The 21,547-nt window shown below is 40.3% G+C and overlaps 1 protein-coding gene across 3 annotated transcripts in view; it reads left to right on the plus strand.

Annotated features, from left to right (window-relative positions):
* Positions 1 to 19,326, plus strand: part of LOC115572928 (RNA-binding Raly-like protein) — a 47,301-nt gene extending 27,975 nt beyond the window's left edge. For all 3 annotated transcript variants that reach the window (XM_030403436.1, XM_030403435.1, XM_030403437.1), the window contains 7 exons: positions 10,781 to 10,856; positions 12,381 to 12,428; positions 13,221 to 13,414; positions 14,991 to 15,104; positions 15,253 to 15,410; positions 17,771 to 17,808; positions 18,537 to 19,326. In XM_030403436.1, coding sequence (XP_030259296.1) covers positions 10,781 to 10,856; positions 12,381 to 12,428; positions 13,221 to 13,414; positions 14,991 to 15,104; positions 15,253 to 15,410; positions 17,771 to 17,803 — 623 coding nt within the window. In that variant the 3' untranslated portion in view covers positions 17,804 to 17,808; positions 18,537 to 19,326. The remainder of the gene's footprint in view (positions 1 to 10,780; positions 10,857 to 12,380; positions 12,429 to 13,220; positions 13,415 to 14,990; positions 15,105 to 15,252; positions 15,411 to 17,770; positions 17,809 to 18,536) is intronic.
* Positions 19,327 to 21,547: the final 2,221 nt, after the last annotated feature.

Below are 21,547 nucleotides of genomic sequence, written 5' to 3' on the forward strand. Positions count from 1 at the left end.
AGGTTTTTCTATATTTGGGTCTTACAGGGTTAACTTGGGATCTGCATTTATTCCTCACTATCTTCGTACATTTTATTGTCTGACAGCTGTTAATTGATTATGGAAATAATCTTTAGTTGCAGCCATACACGTGATGGGCTTTTAACAGATAATTATATATGTATGTAGTATGCTAAGAATGTCCATGTTTGAATTGAATCCAGTAAATTAATCAGCTAATTCACTTAAATTAATAGATAGCTACAGAGACACAATTTTGATTTTCAAATTAAAAAATTGTGGACTGAGATGCTTGTTACAGCCTTGTACTTGAAACAGAATACACAGAATATTGTATGAAAAAGCTATTACTTTCATGAGATCTGTTTTCTTTAACATCCATCTTCTCCCTGGTAAAAATGCATTTCAGAGGAGAGAGAGACATCCATAAAAGATCATAATCAAACTTCTTGCCTTTCCCCCGCCATCAGTAGAGACATGAAGGCAAAAAGAGGATTTTTAGTACAGCTTGTGTTTTCCTGCATCTGGAGCGGAGTGGAGTCTTTGAGGCGAGAGCTCCCCCTGGAATAGTCTGACAAATGGTATGGTCTGAAGCGGCTGTGTGTCTGGAGCTGGAGGTGCACTGGCACTCTGTCTATTTTTGGGCAGAGAGAAGAGGAAGCAGAGTCAGCTCGGCCACAGCAGAGTTATCACAGCAGCGTGTTGTACCGCTCATCGTCATGACTATGTACAAAGGCAGGCGCCGCAACCAGAGATGTGAGTACGAGGCATCAGTCAGTGATGATAACTGGAGTTTATATCGCTTCCTGTTTTATGTTAAGTTGATTAAATTTTTTTTTTCCTTGTCAAGAGTTTCACTTTCTTGACATTGAATTTGCTCTACAAATATCTCCTGTTTGAGTGATAATCTTTGAGGAACTTCTTTTTGAGATCCATGTGTGTGCAGGCTACTTTGCAGTGTTTTTCTGTTGATTGAAATCCGTCCTCTGCACTGTGCCTCGTTCTTCTTCTTCTTCTTCTTCTTCTTCTTCTGCGCATCAGCATTTGCATGTAAATCTGAAATTTCCAGGAAAGAAAACGTAATCCTTATTTGAAGTGCTCTGTGAAATACTGCGCTTTAGCTTTTCATCATGCATAGTAATTAAATTATGCAAATCACACAGGATAATCATTTATTTATGCCCGGGCTAATATGACAATAATTTACCATATCAGACAACACAAATCCATTTTCATCCAGGTTTTGTGCTTTTCACTGAAACTAATTTTCCCCCTGTGACTTGATCAAAGGCAGGAAATTGCTGCCTAAAGGGCATAACATTTATTTGAATCTACTTGGTGACTGCAGTCTAAAGAAGTATATGTGATGTTCAGGTTGGACTCCATGGAGCGCCCTTGAGCAAAGTGCTTCTCTGCTGATTGCTCCAGGTGTGCTGTGCACCTGTGTACATAAAGAGGCTGCGTGCTGATGGAGATATTCTTGCTTGGTGAGCAGATCTGTGGGTAAATGAATAATTTATAACATTAATGAATCTACTGATGCTCTGCTTCATGATCCAAATCCATTATTCATCTGGGCAGTTTTGCATTTTAAACCCTTGTATTAATATTTGTTTAAGTACATGAAGTTAGCGCTGCAGTGAACTATTATCCGTCTTTCCATTTCTCTCACAGCAGATATTTTGACTTGTCGCAGGAGAAGCACAGCTAACACCAAACCTTTGTTGTGTAGTCACAGTTGGTTGGATCGAGGAAATAAAACTACTTGAGGGGTGTGAGGAGAACATTGGGGCTCCAGGGCTCCAGACTAACGTTATGTTGTGGCACTGGTGTGCCTAATTTCTTTAATTAAGGTGCACCAGCAAATCATTTAACTGCACCCAATAATACCTCAAACATTTTTTGTGGGTTACATTAAAAATCTGCTAAATTTGACCAAACTGGTGGCACCAATAAACGTGTTAAGTCGCACTCTACAAAATGTAGGTGCATGTGCCGTTCCACATGGAGTCTAGACACCTGTCCATCACAGCCTCCTCTCTACGCAGACTTTATACCTCTTCAACTGACTCCCGTCTTTGCTGCTGTAATTGCTACCATGGCCACTAGAGGTCGCCACTTGAATAGAAATGTAAACAAGTGTCCTAACAGGCAGCTTTCACAGTCAAACTAGTGCATATGGTTGTTTTGGGCCACAAAAATGAAGCACCTAAATTTAATATAGCCATTGTACATTTTATTATCTACACTGATGCTCAGTCTGTTTTCTGCCTGCCTTAAAATGTGCATTTTGAAATACCTGGGCCATGAGAAAGAGCCTAAAAAAAGCCTTAAAATCTGGTTTGCCCATTTCACAGCAAAACTTAAATTGGTGGCTATTCTTAAGGAGGATTTAATCACACATCACAAGCGAAGACAATCCTTATCAATGACCCACAGGTTGGAAACCGCTGGCTTGAGTGATTAATCAAATATTCGTTATCTGTTGCTCAACTAAATTATAATCACAGTCAGCTACAGCAGTTGTAACTCCGCACCATGTGTGATTCTCGATGTGTGAACTGATCAACGGGGCGGCCGACACTCAGAGCAGATGTACGAGGAGTTTCGAGCAGGTGGCAGCTGCCAGTTTTATTTATCGGCTGCCTGCACAGACTCACATGCCCTGCGGTTAGGTTAAAGGGATGGACCTGCTTGAGGGGTTAAAATGTTTCAAAGCATTGCACGTAGGAGCCACATAGTTACATCATGAAAAAAAAAAGCCAAAGCGGAAAAGGAAGAAAGTGTATCAACAGTTCAGAGATGAAAGACTCAAGTATCTGCACCTCAGGCCACCGCAACACACTCATTATGAATTAATGCAAAAATCAACACTTAAAAATGCTGAGATGTTCCACTGCGGTGTGAAAATATTACTTTCTGTACTCTGAATATTTACCTGCTTGTAGTTGTATTCCCAATGTGCAATACATGGAGCACAGTCAACCTGAGAGAGTAGCAAACCCCACATCATGTTCTCCTTAATGGACCATAACTCAGCAGGTCTAATGAAAATAATTGTATTAGATACTCAGGAGCTTTGGGGCCAGCTGCCAATTTTGTGCACTGCCAAGTAACCATTTTCCTTTAAGAGGGCGAAAGAGCAAAGTACAAGAAATTCATTAATGAAGGACAGGCTGGTGAGCAATTAATCCACGTGTTGCCTTCCAACCATAACAAAAACTTCCACCTTGAAGCCTCCAGGTTCAAGTCCTCATTGAAATCAGTGCAGGACATCATCATACACACGATCAGAGCAGGAAGCTCAGTTCAAAGAGTTCCCAGAGTGGTACGCTCGCATGATTATTAAGATGACATGACTCAGATTAAGCATATCCACATAAATCATGACGCACAACACAGTGTTGATTATCTCATATATTTAATCTCCCTAAGGGCTCCGACTACCTGTAATTTTTACTATAATTCTATCATATTTTTGCAGTGATCAACATTATGTCACAATAGCAAAACAATACGTTGAATTATTACAGTACAAATAATACAACAGTAAAATAAAGGGTCAAACAGTAAATTTATAGTCCCTAAGATGGTTCTACTAGCTAACGCTACACATTAGCCTCAAAAGGTAGCCTTAAGGCCTAACGGCTAGCAAAGAGATTTTTTTCTTGTCTGTGCTGAATACAGTTTTAAAGAGAGACTTTCTAAATTCTGCTACCAAAATTTGGTAAATGTAGAAAAGCATATAACTAGCATGCTTGCCGTGATCGCAGTTACACAGCAACAGCTTTCCAAAGAGATCTGACATTAGCTAACACTTAACATTAGCCCTGCCAACAAGCTAGCTGGTCATATTAGGAGCCGGTTTCATAGAGATAGACTGATAGTGACTCCCAGTAAATAAAGACAGAATTATTTTAAAGGGGCTCTGTGGAATTGGAACTAAGCCATTCCTTAGTTTATGTAAGCGGACATTTATAAAATAATGTTAGCTGCTGTTTTGCTCGATGTTAGCAGAGTCACTCAAGAACACACCTGAAGTCACATCCTTCTCAAGGAAGTCCAGCATTATTTAACAGCTTAAACAAATCATCCACAGACACGGATGGTCTCATTTTTTTCATGTCACGTTACGACCTGCTCACAAATGGCAAGAAAAGAAAGAAAAGAAAAGATGATTTACATGTAAATTGCTTCAAATTGATCCATAGTGTCACTTAAAGGCTAAAAGGTCAGCAGCCCTACCCCATACCAACTCTGACGGAACAGAGCCATGCTATCAGTGACAACAAATGACCAAAAAAAAGAGAAAATATTGCTGCTAATTTGTCGTTTAACAGTGTTGTGGAACAAGAAAATGACTGAGGGCACAGTTTCTGCAGATGTACAGTAGCCTGGTGAGGATGTCGCTAGTTGTTTGTTCGAGGAAAATGAGCCTGACCAAGCAGCGCCGCCCTGCACTGCATGACGATTTTATGCTAATGTTGAATCTTTTTGCTAACTGAAGCATTTCCAGCTGGACTGAAGGCCCTATGGAGCTGAGCGTTGGGCTTGGCACAGATAATTTACCCAGAATTTATAGCAAATTAGTCCCACTTGAGATAGTCGAGAGAGACAAATGTGAATTTAAACATTTATCCGCGCTATTAGTTCGGTCCGTGCCTTTTTTTGTGCAGCTTATCAACTAAAATGAATTACATCACGTCTCTGACTTGTAAAAGAAAACATTTAAAGATGATGTGAACAGAAGGTCATCACGTCCACACATAACACACACACACATATGCATACACACGACTGCGTCTACCCGTACATACAATCATTCACATTCACCCCGCCCTGCTGCTTGAGAAAACACACTCTCAGGTGCAATAAAAAGCCGGAGCTCCCTCTGCCCTTGAGTCGAGATCGGAGATTATTCAAGTCCCCACTGTCAGATTTACAGGGACGCGAGAACACAGGCTAGATTGAATCTGCGACAGCTGTCACGCAGGATGTCTCTTAGTCGCGCATTTGTATTCACACAGGTGCCTGGATGATCTCTTCATCAAATACTGCTCGCCTGCTCTCAGGATGCGTGTTACGGCAGAGACAGAGTTTGTTCTGTGCCAGGAGTGATCCTTTGCCTGCCAAAGATGATGTCTAGGCATTAGTTCAGGGGAGGAAAGCTTATTTTCTCATCTCTCTTCTCCATCATCTTGTTTCCAGCTCTCGAGTCGTGTTGGAGAGAGAGCACTAGTTTAACAGCCACTTCCCAACTATTTCCTCCGCTAATTTCCCGAGAGCCGTGAATCAAGAAAGGCAGAGTCAAAAAGGTCGAGTTGCTTTGTAAAGTCTCTTCAGATGTATTGTCACCTATTAGAAAAACCCCAGTCAAGAGGTAAATTGCGACTACACTATAATTTTCTGTGGCTTCTGCTTGGCTAAACAGATGCAGCACAAGGGCCGCACAGTTATTTAGCTGCTCGAACCAAACTCATCCCAGCGGACTCATTCAAATTTATGTGCGTGTGTCTGTGTGTGCACCCGGTCCGGCTGTAATGACTTTTTCACACCTCCAGAGACAAAGAGCTCAAGGGCACGCTGAGTTGAGCGGTCTATATCTAACTAAAATAGACCCACACTCACACACACACGCAGCACACTCACAGGTAATTTAACTTCATTAATATGAATGAATCCAAACTGTGTCAGAGGCTCCTGAGGTGGTGGTGATGATGGTGTTCTTTATCCATCCAAACTGTTACTGAAGTCATCCTTGCCGTAGGAGACGCTCAGTTAAAATGAGATCTTGTAAAGCCTGAGATTGATGCTTTCATCTTGCGGACAGATGAGACTGGGGGGGGCTGAAAACACCGGTTTGACCTCAGCGTGTGACCTGCAAACCAGACTGGATTAAGATGTGTCTCAGACTGGATTTAGAAAAGCTTTCCTAGTGCATGTAAAGTTTTGCTTATGGCCCAGAAGTGTGGCTGAAATGACAGCAATATTGTCATCATTGATTTGTGACATGATAGTCAGTACAATCTGGATACACCTCATCTCAAGACCCATTTCTCCTCCAATCCTTTATTGCTTTCTATCATCTTTTTTTAGAAACTGAATCGTTTTGTAAACCTGGTTTTGAAAAAGGTCTGTACAATTGAAGTGTAACTTATTTCCTTGCATAAGAAAACCTTACACCTAACCTTTGATCAGACTCCTCATCATCCTTAAAGCTGCATTAATCTATATTCTTATATCAATAATTGCTCATATCTCTTTAGTTTAATGTGAAAAGGTTCCCCTGTATTGAAAACCAACAGATAATTATGGACTGACTCCCGAGCTGAGGCGATTAATCGATTAGCTGTCAACTATTAAATTAATTGCCAACTATTTTGCCTCTGATACCTGCTTCATTAATATGAATATTTGCTGGTTTCTTTACTCCTCTACGTCAGTAAACATGATATATTTGGGTTGGGTAGCAACCTGCTCAGTGGCTATGCTAGCAACTTGCTAATAGCAGCAAAAGAGCGGGATTGATGGTGAAGACCAAAACAGAACATATAGATAGCCTCTTTGATAGCAATGTGGGGATCGGGACAAGCACGTCATTGGTTTAAGAAAACACCTTCAAGCCGAGTAGAGCCAGACTGGCAGGTGTGATGGGGAAACAGCAATTGTTAAATGTTATTGTGCTGCCCCCAAATTTAAGAGTAGCATTATATTGTGTGAAATCCTTCTTAATAAATGCTTTCATTAAATATATTGTATACTTGCATTCTGTAATTACCCCTCTTAATCGCAGTTTACATGTTACTGGCACAGTCCGCAAAGGATTTCCAACCCATGGGTGTTAAAAACAGGATCTGCTCTTCTTCTGCAGCATTTCACACAGAGCAGCCATGTTTTCATCCCCTGCACGTGTCATTTTGAACAGAACCTGCATTAAAGGTGGATAAAAATGCACCACCAGTAACTACAGGTGTCACTATAAGCATAACTTTACTACTAAGATTGTTACATTTTTATCAGCTCCAACAAGGACATTTTGTTGTTTTGTCCACCAGTGTCTGTTTGTTTGTTTGTTGGTTGGTTAGTTGGTTTGTTACCAGGATTACAAAAAAACGACTGAACGGATTTCCATGAAACTTCGATGGGGGATTGGGTCTTGGCCCAGAATAGAGCCCTTTAACTTTGGGTTCTAATCTGAATAAAGGGACAGATTCAGAAACGTGTTCTCACTTTTCTTTAAAATTGCATTAATTCTCTGGAAATTATGCAAGGAAAAAAATCAGGTGTAGCTATTTAGGTGGCTGGTATCTATTAGTGAGTAGATCCTAGATCTGGTGATCTTACATTTGCGTTAAGCAGTTATGTTTTATGGTTTATGGTTTTAAATGTAGACCCACTTTGAAGATCTGTGCCAGTAAAGATTCTTAGTGAGGTGTTGTGTTCATTTTACAAAGAGAGTTTAAGAGTATCTGTGTCTGACTTTGTTTGTCGCCTGTGATTTTCCTTCTGTGTTGTCCATAATGGCTTCAGCATAAAGCAACTTTTTATATACCCTGTCAATGTGAAGCTGCATACAGTTTATAGTATCAATCAAGCCATACCTGGCTATTGCTTAGCAACACAGACCCATCTCTTCCATCTCCAGCCTCAACCTTTTTATTGCTCCACATACAAACAAGTCAGCCACGCACACACATACACGCACACAACTGCTCCATTTTTTTGTATATGATTAGTATAATGACTGTAATTAATCAGAGGCTCAGTGTGTGTCTGTGGGGGGTGTGGAGGGTTGGGGGTTGCTTGGAGGTTGGCGGTGTTCGCTTCAGAGTGCTTTTTAGTGCTTCGCTCTCTCTTTAATGACCCCAGCAGGGGACCAGAGAAGAGAGCACACTTTACATTGCGAACCATTCCTCACGTCCTCCTGGAGCCTAATGATAATGATACAGCTGTCCCTGTGCACCTGAGAGCTGCCGATACATCCCCAATCCATTAGTCCATTAGGGAGATCGAGGGGGGAAAAGAGGAGGAGAAAGGAGGAGAGGAAGGGACTACAAACATAGCGCTGTGGTTAATCTGCAGACAACGTGCTGGAAGATCCAGACACAGGTGCTGGAGTGTGTGTGAAAAGACGTGCTGGAGGAAAAATCTTGGAAAAAAGAAATCCTGTGTACTGTGGTCCGAGATATCTTGCATTCTTTAATTCATAAGATCTGTGCGTTAACATCGCAGCCTGGGATGGCATTATCATCTCCACCAGCGGGAGGGAAAAAAGACGACTGCAGCGCTTTCGGCGAGATGACTTGACTTTAGCTCCTGTCGTGACATTTGCCCCTGCGTGATCCCCAAGGCAGTTGATGCAAAGCTGTTTTATCTGCGTAACTTGTTGAAGATGTCAGGGGTGACTCATCCATCTCTCCTGTGTGTGTGCATGTGATGGTTTGTGTGTGCGTGTGTGTGTGTTGGAAGGGGATGTTTGATATTTGTTTGTGTTTTTTGTGTATGACCTTGAGCAGCACTTGAGGCTGATTGAGCAGAGCCGCCGCAGCAGCGACGACAGACTAAATGCAGTGATACCGGCCTGGTTTAGTGTGCAGTGATTCTTGGCAGGTACGAGAGGCTGTCAATCACGAGGAGAGCCATGTGGTGTGTAGGGATGAGTCACAGCACTCCGCTCGTGCATTTCAAGGGGATTACAATTTTTTTTTCTTGAGTTTGTACTAAGTGAACAAAATGTTAAAAACGCTGTCCAAACATTGATTTGTAGTCGATCAATGTCTCAGTATCTCAAGGCCCCGAAATCCTCTAAAAGGTTCTCTCTGCTTGTCTTTATCTCTTTGAGGGCTTCAGCCGAATCACTAAATGAATCGATGCTCTCTAGTTTAATTCACCCGGTTAGTTTCCTCACACAGAACACCGTACTGCAGGTGCTTAGACAGCACAAACCTCTGCCAGCTTTAGAGCTCAAACTAACAGATACTTTGTAACCAGTTAGAATTCAACTGTAGACGCAACTTCTTATCGAATGATTTATCAATTCAGTAATTAACCAGAATCTAAAATCACGCTTTGTTAGAGCCAGAGCAGGGCTTGGCATCATGTTGATATGATATTGCTGTTGGGATGTAAGACTATGTATCGTCTTAGATTTTTGGACTGTCGTTCAGATATTGCATCAGTGTTGTCTTCCTGCTTTTAAAGGCTGCATTACACTAAACTGAACTGTTCTTCCTGTTCTAATTCTTCACATTACTGATGATTATTTCTCCCCCCCCCCCCAAAAAAAAATGGATAGTTGTCTCTACGGTACTGTTGCAGTGTCGATATCGAGGTATTTTTTCACCCAGTCCCCAGACCAACTTAAACCCAACATTAAACAAAGGAATTAATTCCATTTGAGAAGCTCCAACAAGAAAATGCTTAATGTGTACCACAACTTGATTACATGATGAATGATTTTATATCTATCCATGATTTTGTAGCAAATTTATAGGCGTGTATTCACAACGGACATTAAATCTAATGATATCCTGGTGAATTATAAATCACCTTGGATTTAATAAACATGTGTATCATGTGTCCACCGCTGCTGCTCCAGCTGCTGACAGCGTTGGTGCGCTGGCTCAACCAGCAGGACTGTTGTCCCCTTTAGAGAGACAAACCAGTCCCGTATACATCATGCAGTATCCTCGACTTAAAACTTTCTCATAAACGTTAATTTTTAGTCATTACGCTGAACTTCATTCTAGTTCATGATTGTCTTGCATAAAAAAGGGTCCAGTACTTAGTAAGGCCATAGCAGAACAGACCTTACGGACTCTTATTGAACATGCTTACTAATGTTTTTTTCGGGTGTCATAAACTGACTTTGTGTCTTCTGTGCACCTCAATGAGCGCCATGGTATTCATGACATTTATAGGAGTACAAAGGGCTATGCTATCACAGTGAATGCCTGCCATAAATCATTTCTAACCCATTAAAAGCCAAACGTTTCAAAACAAACAAATCACAGCAGCCAACCCTGTTTTTATAAGTTTGTTTGGTGCCATGGTTTGATATGATTCATTGACCGCGTCGCGTTTTTGTGCTACATAACTTTTACATTTAAGGGTGTTGCTGATGTAGAGAACCTCAGATGTACATTGTGCTTTTGTGTGCTACATTACAGTCGCTTAGAAGTCAGAAATAAATGATGCCTCCCTCGCATTGTTATAAAGCACCTCCTTAAATCTGCAGGGCATCACTTCAAAAGATTCCGCCCCGTGTAAAGAAATGTTGGAAAGTATTCCCACATCCAAATCCACTTCTCTGAGATGAAAAAAAATATCTGCAAGGTTACCCCAAGAGGTCAAATTTAGGAGACAGGCAGAATGGAGTCTGTCAGATGTGCCTGAGAAGTGATTTAGGGGAATCGGCGTTTGTCAGCGACACTCTTCCTCTAATCTCACCTTTCACTCTTCGTCTCCTCAAAAGAAAATCCTATAATTACGGGCGTCACTCATCACCTGAAGTTTGGATACTGAAAGTAACCGAGTGTCACTTCCATTGACAGTTTCATGTTTTCGCTTGAAATGGAGAGTTAGATGCTCTGACCAAGAGTTCAAAACCAAAAGATATCCAATTTTGAATCATAAAGGAAGATAGCAGCAGAGCACAAGAAGCTTTGAGAAGCATATTTTACACCGGGGCTCTTGAGCTGCAGCTTGTCGTATGATCCAAATTATTTTCTGTGCATTATAAGCTGCTACTGTATCACATCATTTTCATTTTCTTCTCCAGATATCAACATGGCAGGAGAGCCCAAACCATACAGGCCTAAGATGGGCTCCAAGAGGCCTCTCTCCTCCCTCTATAGGTCTGTGTGAGACATGTACCATATATCTTATTTTGCTGTATCAGTCGGATATTGCTTTGCTGACCTACTTTTCCTGCTACACTTTCATTCTGCAGTCTGTGAAATATGTGCTCATGATCCTCACTGGCGGCCGGGGTGCTTCTGAAGGAACAGTCGGTTCCCTACCTGTGCTATCAGCGCCCCATTTCTGGCTGTTGCAATAACACATTTTCTCATTCTTGACATTTTAGAGTCTCGTTTGAAGCAAAGGAAAAAGCAGTGCACAGGAAAAAAATAAATACAGATACAATACAGAACAGTTTCACGTTTTTGTGAATCTTCTTTTTCGCTTTCCTTCTGAGCGTAAGATGAGAGGATAGGTATCACTCTCAGGTCCACTGATTGCTATGCTTGAGCCTGGAGATGGTTAGCTTAGCACGAAAACGGCAGCAGGAAGCAGCTCGTCTGGCTCTGAAATAAAAATCCACCAACCAGCACCTCTTGAGCTCACTAATTGTCTTGTTACAGTATATCTTGTACGTTTAAAGGTGTAAAAATGATACATTGTGGTTTTATGAACCAAGCTAACCAGCTGTTGGCCTTCACCCTATACCAAAAAATGTCTACATTTTAAAAAATGTGTTTCCTGGCTGGGAATCAGAGGAGATAATCAATACAGCTCTCACATTGTTTTGCTAAATACAAAGCCTGATCCTGGAAATGCAGCTCACACCAGCTTGTACTCTTCTGGTTTTCTCAGGAGACTCCTGTTTTTATTGGCCTCTCCCGGTTCCCTTCTGGGCTCACAAATCTCCCGTATTTCTCCTGATTTGTGACAATTTTTCACACTTTATCCCCTTTTAGTTACCACAACCTGTTTCTGGCACTGTACGCTGTGAAGTCTGCTGTACTGTCGCACCTCTTCCTCCTCGGTGAGAGACAGACAGAGAAATGGAGGGGAGAAAGAATATTTAAACAAGTTCCAGATGCTCTGGAAAGAAGAATTACTGTTTCGTTTGTAAAATGTTAAAGTAAAGGGGATGTAAAATCTGCCACGTCTGTTTTTCTTTCATTCACGGGGATCGCACCGCTTCAGTCACCACCCAGAGGCCAACAAACGCAGGGTAGTGTGCACAGATTCTAAAGGGCAGGGGCAAAAATATCAAATTATTAATGAAAAGTGATAAATATAAGTTTGACACTCGAGCGCAAATTATTAGCACATAAATCCACAATTAAATATCAAATTTTCTTTGTTTTTTGTGTAGTACAAAACAATATGAAACATATCATTGAGCTTAGTGGTGCTGGTTCTCTCTATTTCTAGCTAAGCTTAACTCACCAGCTGCTGGATGCAGCTTTATATACGGAAAAAAAAGCGAATAAGCGTAGATCCTCAAGTGGCAAATTATCTTTGAGAAGGCACAGAACAGATAATTTCGCTCAGACCTGCTGGTCATGTTCGTTATTTTCCTGTTAGTGTGTTCTGTCTGGATTTTCCTCTTCCTCCCTAACAGTGGCTTTTTTTTTTTTTTTTTTTAACAGTGGCTACGAGTTTGACTACGACTACTACAGAGATGATTTCTACAGCAGGTATGTAAAAGAAGAAAACACCCTGGTTAAAAGACAGCAGTGTCTAGCTCTACTTTGCCAACTTAAATTTTCCATATCGCTATTTAAGTCCCTTTTCTCCTGGTATTTTGCCCTCAGCGTACAACCCCCCTTTCTCCCCATTTCCTTGTCAGCTACTTAGAAAAAGATGAGTTTTGAGAAAAATAGCCCCATTTCCATCTGAGGCAAAGTAACTACATTATCATAGGCATAATGAATGTCATATTGGGGAGGTTTTTATTCCTCTCCGTTGGGCTTACTAATGATGCTTTTATCTGCATAGACGAGTACTGAATGTCAGATAGTCCCCCGGCTGGTCATTTGCGCTGGCAAGGCAGAGAATGTATCTTCCTTCTGACATTTTCATTGGTTTGTTTACTTCCTCTACTTTGCAATATCCCTGAGAGTTGAATCCTTCAGCTTTGAGTCATTATTGCTGTTTTGCCTATTTGGTGTGTCGTAAGCAACGGGGGATCGGATTTGATTGAATGGCTGTGGCATTGTTCAATATGTACCACTATCGTTCAAACATCTTTTGCAGCATGTCTATTAGGTGCTTTGTAAGCACTTCTTGTTGCTCGGATAATAACATCGTGGGGCTGCAGGAGTGACTCCTGGGGAAGAAAAACACCAATTTGTTGACACTTTGCTGTTCAGTGCTCATAATAAAACCAGAAATACCTCTCCCTTCTTTTTAAAAATGTGTTTTCCTTTTTGTAACATGTCTGTTGTTGTTGTTAGACTGGTGCAATTTTATTCTCCCTGTGTCTTCAGACTCTTTGAGTACCACGGTCGTGTCGTGCCCCCGACCCGGGCTGTGATTCCCATCAAGCGTTCGCGGCTAGTTGTCCCCTCCACACGCAGAGCCAAATCTTCCTTTCCAGTCAGGGCCTGTTCTTCCTCCTCCTCCTCCTCCTCCTCCTCCTCCCGAGCACTCAATATCGGCTCTTCCATCACAGCTCCTAAACGTATGTTCTCTTTCTCCTGTTTCATTCCTGAAAGTCAAGTTTCCTGCTCTATCTAAAGGAAAATTCCAGTTTATTACATTTTGGGTCTTAATTTTGAAGTTATTAGTTACAGTAACATTGAACTCACCAATGTAAATGCTGAGATCACTGGAAACATTGCTGCTATACTAAATGCAAAATACATGAGTCGTTAAAGGACATGATTATGTATCTGCCGATTATTTTCTCAATTAACCGATTAGTTGTTTCTCTGCCAGAAAACATTGAAAATTACCCAAAGTGATGACTTTATATGTCTCATTTTGTCCAACACCATTGAAGCCCCCCAGACATGTACTGTTCAATCACGGATGACTGGCATTTCTCCTGCTATGACTTTTATATGACTTTTTGTTGCTGGTTAATTTTCTGCTGATCCATTCAGTGAATTGTTTCTACTAAATTTGCAAACAAGCTAACATTTAAGTCAGATTATTCAACTCAGTAACTCAGTCGCAGATTTACCTCTAGATAACATGGTTATAATTCCTTGTTGCACAGAAGATTTGATCAATGATTTATTTTATATCTTTGTTTTACCTTCCAAATCAATTTCGACTAACCTAGATGTTAATTATTGAACCAGTCTAATGTTATTTCTTGCATTTCTTCACCTGTCTGACTCCTTTTTAATGTTCCAAGATTTTAGCAATAACAGCTGCACTAGTCAGTATTTTTGTATGGACAACAGTTTACTGACTAAGTGCAATGTAAGAGGTGTTGCTTTATGAACATCGTTATTGTCTTGACTCACTCGCACTGTTCTAATACCATAGCATTGTTTCAAGCGGACGTTTTCAGCAAGAAAAGCATTGAAACAGCTGTACACTACCTGTTCAGCAGCAAAAGGCCGACAGAGTTGGTGACTAACTGGTAAACTTAGTGAAGCTTTTAGACGCAAATGACTTGGGTTAAATTATTGAACTTAATTATTGGACTCTCAGGTGGACACAACACAACTCAAATTGAATACTGCTGTTACTCCATATATGCTGGATGCGTTAATAAGAAACCACTTGATAACACATTTTGCACATCTTGTTCTTCCCCAAAGTGGCCTTAAAAATAATCAATATAGTAATTTTTGAGAAAGATGTGTATTCAGAGAGCTATATGATAATATTAATATCATCTCAAGTATGTGTGTTCAAAATAAAGCTACAGACAGAAGCTGGTTAGCTTAGCTTAGCTTAGCTTAGCACAAAGAAGGGAACAGGGGGAAGCAGCTAGTGTGGCTCTGGTCTTTAGGTCACAAAATCTGCCATTAGCATCAGCAAGTGTATTAAATGAAAAAATGTTCCTTTAATTTTGTGAGTACAGCGTTACAATACTGATGGTAACTGTGTACAAAACTACAAAAAAAAGACTCTCAGATATTGATCAGTGATCCCCCCATGATACAGTACAGTGAAACATCCTAAACTTTGGCTTCCATCACTATTCCTTTTAAGTGCAGTGGCTGTTGTAACTGTGTCAGTCTTCTTGTCATACATCACATTAATTTATGCTTTTTAACTTTAATCATTTTTGCTCACAGTGAAGACAGACCAGCTCCAAACAATCAAAAAGGAGCTGTCACAGATCAAGACCAAGATCGACTCCCTGCTGGGAAGGCTGGAGAAGATTGAGAGGCAACATCGCTCCGACGCCGGTAAGATTTGTCAGGGGGGAGAGACGCAAGAGTGCTCATGAGGTATTGAAAAGAGAGAGACACACAGGGCAAAGCAATACGATCAAAATAAGAGATCAATTCAATAACCTATTATGCCGATGTTAACTGTGAGTGTCTCTTTTGTCAGAGATGCAGAGGAAACAGGAGGAGATGTGTGAGCGTCTCCATGGTGACCAAGCAGAACACTCAGGTGGAGAAGACGTGGAGGGGACAGCCGAGGTGGAGGCGGGGGAGATGACGGATGGCGGAGAAGACGATTTTGAAGACGAAGGCACCAGCGATATGGTGAGCAGTACAAGTAGCCACTCTCAGTCTCAACGAGGAGTGAGTAGCGCTCCGCGGTCAAGTCAGGCACAGATACGACTTGCAATGTCTGGTTAGACTTTCAAAATAAAGCTTGCTGATAAACATTTCACTGGACTGTTATTTATGCTGGTAAATGCTGGTAACAGTTTGATATGACTTAAGTACAAAGGTTTTGGGAGACATCCTGTTTTGTGTTAAAATAATGTTCAGTCACGTAACATAAGCAACTTGCATCATGTAATTAATGTGACTTGACTTTGCAACATGACTTAAAAGCAAATCAGTGTAGACACTTAGTCACACATGCGATGTGGATCCTGGTATCTTCAGGTCGCAACAACCCATACCAGACAGCCGGCCGTTGGTCATTGTCAGGGCCGTCAGTAAGTGTGTCCGTGGCTCTTGGTGGTGAGGTGTGTTTTGCACCGCGGGCACTGCACAGCCCTTGTCAGAGGCTTTTTGGACAGTTCACCATGCTCATTGACGCTTGTTCTTTGATTATGTTTGGTGTGTCTTGGCCATTTGTGGAGAGTCCTGCATATGACCCACCCAACCACCGTGACTACCACCTAATCTGGAAATTTCAGAGGGGAACTGACGCTACGGGGCTAACTACAGCATCAAAGAAGCATTTGGTGACTGACCAGGTTGCTGTATTTGACGTGTTGGGAGTGGGAACAGGCTGAGTGTGGAGGGTGTGTGCACAGTCACTCTGGTGTGTTTGTTAGCATTCGATCTATATCTACTGCATGTGTTCATTTGACCATATTTAAGTCATAATCTCAGTTGTTAAAGGACATTTTAGGAAACACACTTATTTTCTTTTATGCGGAGAGTTGGAGGAGAACGTTGATACCACCCTGCGTCCTGGCATGAACTTACACCAGATACACATCGACAATTATTTATTTCCCATTACTCCGTGCCTTCAGCGGGTAACACTTTTTATGTCTGTAATTTCATATTAATTTCCTCGAACTGAAACTGTGCAATTCTGGAGGAGAAAACAGAGCGTGTGTTCAGTTGGAACATTTTCAATTAATTATTTCTACAGTGTTTTAGTGAGGGCACTCCAGGCCAGCTGAAGGGAAGTTGTGCACAAAAAAGCAAACAATTCAACTCATATGAAGACTAAAGCTGCCCATGATGATATTAACGTATTTCAAGAGGATTCAAAATGTCTCAGTAATTACTACGAAATGACATAAACCTCTTAAAGAAATTAGAAGGAAATCAGGAGCTTGCTAAATATAATGGCTTCCCTATTGGTCCTGATATTAAAACAATACTTTTTTACCCTGCAACCTAAGTTTGGGAAATTAAAAAAATCTCCCATTTGAAAAAAACAAACTGCTCTGTACATTTGTGTTAAGTAAACCAGTTTGCCATCAAGTTTGAGTCTGGTGATACTTGCAAATCCCATGAAAAGGCCAAAACCAAAAGTTTGTTTCTTAATACTTTTCAACTTTCTTAAGACTCTCAGCTGCAAGCTCACTCTTTCATCCTGGAAGCTGTGGGCACTGCACTTCTACAAAAGAGTGTTTTGGTTCAATAACCAGCAATGCTCTTCACATTTTATAGGAGTTGGACACACTCTGGCTGACTAAGGGTTAATTAGATTGTCCGAGCGTGTGAACTAAACAATTAAAACTAGTTGGGTAAGACTTAGATTGACTAAAATCCCTCATTGTCTTAGTCTCATTTAATGAAAATAATCCAGACAAACATGTAAACTGTGGCTGGGTGGACGTGACAGTCGTGTCAGATAATACAGAACTTATCTGTTATAGTTTTGTTCAACAGTATGTCTCCGCCTACATCTTTGCATATTGGGTCTTATACCTGGTGATATCTTCTGTCTCCTACAAAATACAATATTTTTCCTCAGTGGAGGAAAAAAATCTGAGTCACAAACTGGAAGGCTGAATAGCCTTTCAAGATGCCTGGCCATGGGAAAAACTGATGTAGAGACTAAAGATCCTGAGCAGAGAGTTCAAATATAATGCAGTCGCTTTATTCTTTATATTTGGAAAAAAAAAGTTACCCAACCATCTCTGTATGAGCTGAATAAAGTACACGTTGATGTTTTCTCTTCGTGTGCATCTGCATATTACTTTTTCTGTCCTCCTGTCTCATTTATTGAGGAAAAATCATATAAATCAATAAATGCATTGAAGCAGAACGGACACTTAAGTTTTTAGTGGCAATAAATACAGCTCTAAATGACAAATTCTTATATTCTGATATTTTGCCATTGGTGCACAGTTGAAAAGGGACTGTTGGGTAGTTATCTCATTGATGTCATCGCTGTGATTGATTACTGTTTCTTTTAATTGCAGATAGAGAACCACATATCGGACATTGACAACTGAGTAAGGTCAGTATTTCATCCAAGCTTCAAAGAGCATAATTCTTTAGCCATATGAATACAAACCAGCCGTTGTATTCTCGACAACTAAAATTGGCATTTTAGTTTGTGAATCGAAATTTTAATGTCTGGACAACATATGCCCAACAACTTGAAGTTGGCACCAGCAGCATCGCAAAGGATCTGAGGCTTATTTTCCTACTTTTAAGCCAAGCGAGAAACACTGTTCTTCTAAATGGCCTGTCATTCTCTCCGTCTGGGCGCATAAGGAAAGGCAGCTTCTCTGCAGTTATCACTGATGACTGTCTGAACCGCCGCAGAGATTAGGACTCCGTCTCATCCGCACTTTCCATCAAGCGACATTTAAATCCCCTGATTTTCTTTGTATGAACAAATAGCTGCAAGATTTAATTTGCCTCTTGGCTGACATTTCCTCCCTGCTGTCCTCAAGTGCCTGATAACGGAAATCTCTTTCAGCCACTCTGAATATGATCGATCGTTAAGGCGATGGCCTAATGAACTGTTTGTCCTCAGGTGGATATCACAGCGGTTCAGGTAATATCAGGAACGTTAGTCACAGCCTCCACGCGTCCTCTGTTTTTCCACCCATCTCACAGAACGATCTTGCAGATAAAGCTCCTAAAAATAGCTGCCGTTTCTACATAGGTTTACTGTGAAGCCGCTAATAATGAATTTTCACCACAGTTTGTCTGTTTTTCTCCCCTTTTTTTTTCAAGTTGGGGGAAAAAGGAGGTCCTACAGTACCAGAAGTTGAGAGAACAGATACCAGCACAACCTTTCTCATCAAGAAGGTGTATTTCAAAATTAAAGGGGAAGCAAAGACGAGAGTGACTGACAGCAGAGGAAGAGTTTTTTCAGACATGTTTGTTGCTTGTTTGCCTCATTAGAGAACACGACACTCCTGATGTGTACTTGCTGGTCATGAATATTCTCCAGAGAACCGCAAGATCAACTGCAGAGAGCAATCAGTAGTTTCCCTTCTTCAAACTAATTGCCTCTCTGGAAAATAAGGACAATATATCATGTGCTTAATATATTATTGTCTTTATTGTGCATTAAAAAAAAACAAAAAAAAACAGATGAACCATTAAATGCCCTTCTTTTGTTGTACTGCAAAGTGTATGTTTGTTCTGTTTCTGTGATGAGCCGCGACGCTGGTAGAGAGCTACTTATGAATGTAAGAGGAACACGTTTTAATTTATGTGATTTGCTTTGTTCGTACATTTGGCTGAAATGTACGGTATGTAATTTATTCACAGCAAATCCACACAGTATTTTATGCATATAATGTTTTTTCATTTGTCACACATGATAAGATGCATTTTGAATTTTGTTTACATTCATTTCATGGGAAACATAAGATAACTATTTTTTACTATCAGCATGTCGAAAATGTGGCTATTATGGATCATTTGTATTCATTGCATCTGTTGTACAGCTATGATTGATATTCGTTTTTGAAATAAACCCGTTCCTCCCCAAAACAAAAAAACAACAACAAAAAAAGTCTGCCTGAGTGTCGTGGCTTTCATTTTCACAAACAATTGAAAAGATGCACTCTGGGTTCTCAGCTCGGAGCAGAAACTTTTACTCACTTTAGACTTGCAAAACAACTTCCAACTATTTTCCTGGCTAAATTTTTTCCTCCAACCTCTAAGACTGATATATCTCTTCCTCTCTAGGATGGACTGTAATGATTTTTTTTTGCTTGGACATTCATGCTCCTGGTTGGAGGATGGATCCTGCTGACTTTGGTGATTTTCACCATGATTGTGGGTCCAGCTCTATATAAATATATATATATATAGTTTGGTTTGTCAGTCTTAATAGTATATATATATAAAACAAACCAAACAATTATTGTTTGACAAACCAAACAATTATTGAATAACCTAGAAAATAATCAGCAAATCATCCCTAATGAAACTATCCTTTGTCGCAACCAACAGTGAAAGAATGCTTAATCATCAGCCTTGGTAATTTGTGTCGTTGAAAAAAGCCCAATAATTAGTCTAAAGCTAATATTCTCTGTGTAATATTGTGGACCGTGATATCTTGATATTACCTTGATAAGATGATGATTGTACCGTGAAAATTTCATACTGCTGCAGCCCTAATTATTACATGACAAATAACAATTTTATATTGTACATACGTTAATACAACATTTTTCAGCAATGAGTACTTTAAGCTTTGATACTTTAAGTTAACCAAAAGCTATACTTGGTAAACACATAAATACATTCTTAACATCATCATTTTTAGAAGGTTAGCATGCTGATGTCAACATTTAGCTCAAAGCGATGCTACGCCTCAGTTCAACATCACAGTGCCTCACATGGTTGTGGACTTTATATATCACTTATTAACTTTGTATAAGATTACAAATCACACTGCAAATGAGCTTCCTGATTCGAACTAAAAGTCTCCCTCCACCCTCTAACTATTTTTCAAAACAAATGGGAGCTGCAAGGTGATGATGAAGGCACAGCGATGCTAAATATAAGAAATCTCCACTCACGCATAATTATAGCATTCCTTTACATTAGTGCTGTTCTCGAATTGGCTCTAAGAATATTCATCATATTTTTTTTAAACACAGTGCCCTTGAAAACTACAGCCTGTGAGAGATAAGTGGTGGTGAGGCAGATGGCATTTCATCTTCACTCACTTCATTAGCACCAGATCATCATTTTCACAGGTTAAGGAGGGCCATTGGCGGGGTTGCAGGTATAATTGGTTCTATCATTGCTGGCCAGCAGCCAGTGAGTACAGTGATCAGTCATGCATCTTCTCTAATATGGACAATGTTCAGTGTGTGATGAACTGAATCAATCACCGGCCTGTAGCTGCTGGAGGAATTACGAGTATAATAGGGGTCAGGATCTTTATAATACATCTGTGATTAGCCATAGTTGAGCGGGGATGCGCGACTCGCAGCAGCCATTGTTTCACAGGCCTATAAGTCAAAGACGGAGCTAATGTAGGAAGTTTTATGAATTATTTCTCAGGGAAAACAAGCATAAAATGAGCCATTTAGATGTAATACATTGCTCTATTAGTAATTCCAAAATGGCAAAGGCTTTAAAATTCTCATTTTGACTATTTACTGGATACTGTTGGTCTATTTGCTCATGTGTAAGACACTTTCAAGTGCTTAAAAATATTGGTGACATGTGATTTTACAAGCAATCTTCTCCAGTGGGTTGTGTCAACGTGCAGCAGAGGCCAAATGCCAATATTAATTTCCCATTAGGTCTATTTTTGGAAATGAATCGAGGTTTCATTTAGCAGATTATAACAGAGCCATTTCTTTCAAGGCAGAAATGTCATGGTTTCTTTTAAATAAGTGCCTCATTTTCTGTTACACACAAATATTTTATGTTCTGACAACCATTAAATTTTCTATGTGTTATACAGCATGTTTGTTAGAATATTTTTTTGTTCTTTAACTGGGAACTTGTAATCACCACATTTTTGGGGCTGAGACATTCCTGCAACTTCTGAGGGAAGCAGCTGGTACTTAATATGTATGAAGTTTTGAAAAACTGGAGGCTTAGCAGCTACATTATTGCGCTTTTTGCTTCAAGAAAAGTAGACAGCAAAAAGGAAATCATTGTCAAACACAGCGAGTGAGAAATGCACACACATAGATACAAAGCACTTATGAGAGTGAGAAGAACACATAAATGACAGCTCTTTTTTTTCTTTTTCTTTTTTAGAATTC

Source organism: Sparus aurata, chromosome 21 (assembly GCF_900880675.1).
Source record: "Sparus aurata chromosome 21, fSpaAur1.1, whole genome shotgun sequence".
NCBI classification, from domain to species: domain Eukaryota; kingdom Metazoa; phylum Chordata; class Actinopteri; order Spariformes; family Sparidae; genus Sparus; species Sparus aurata.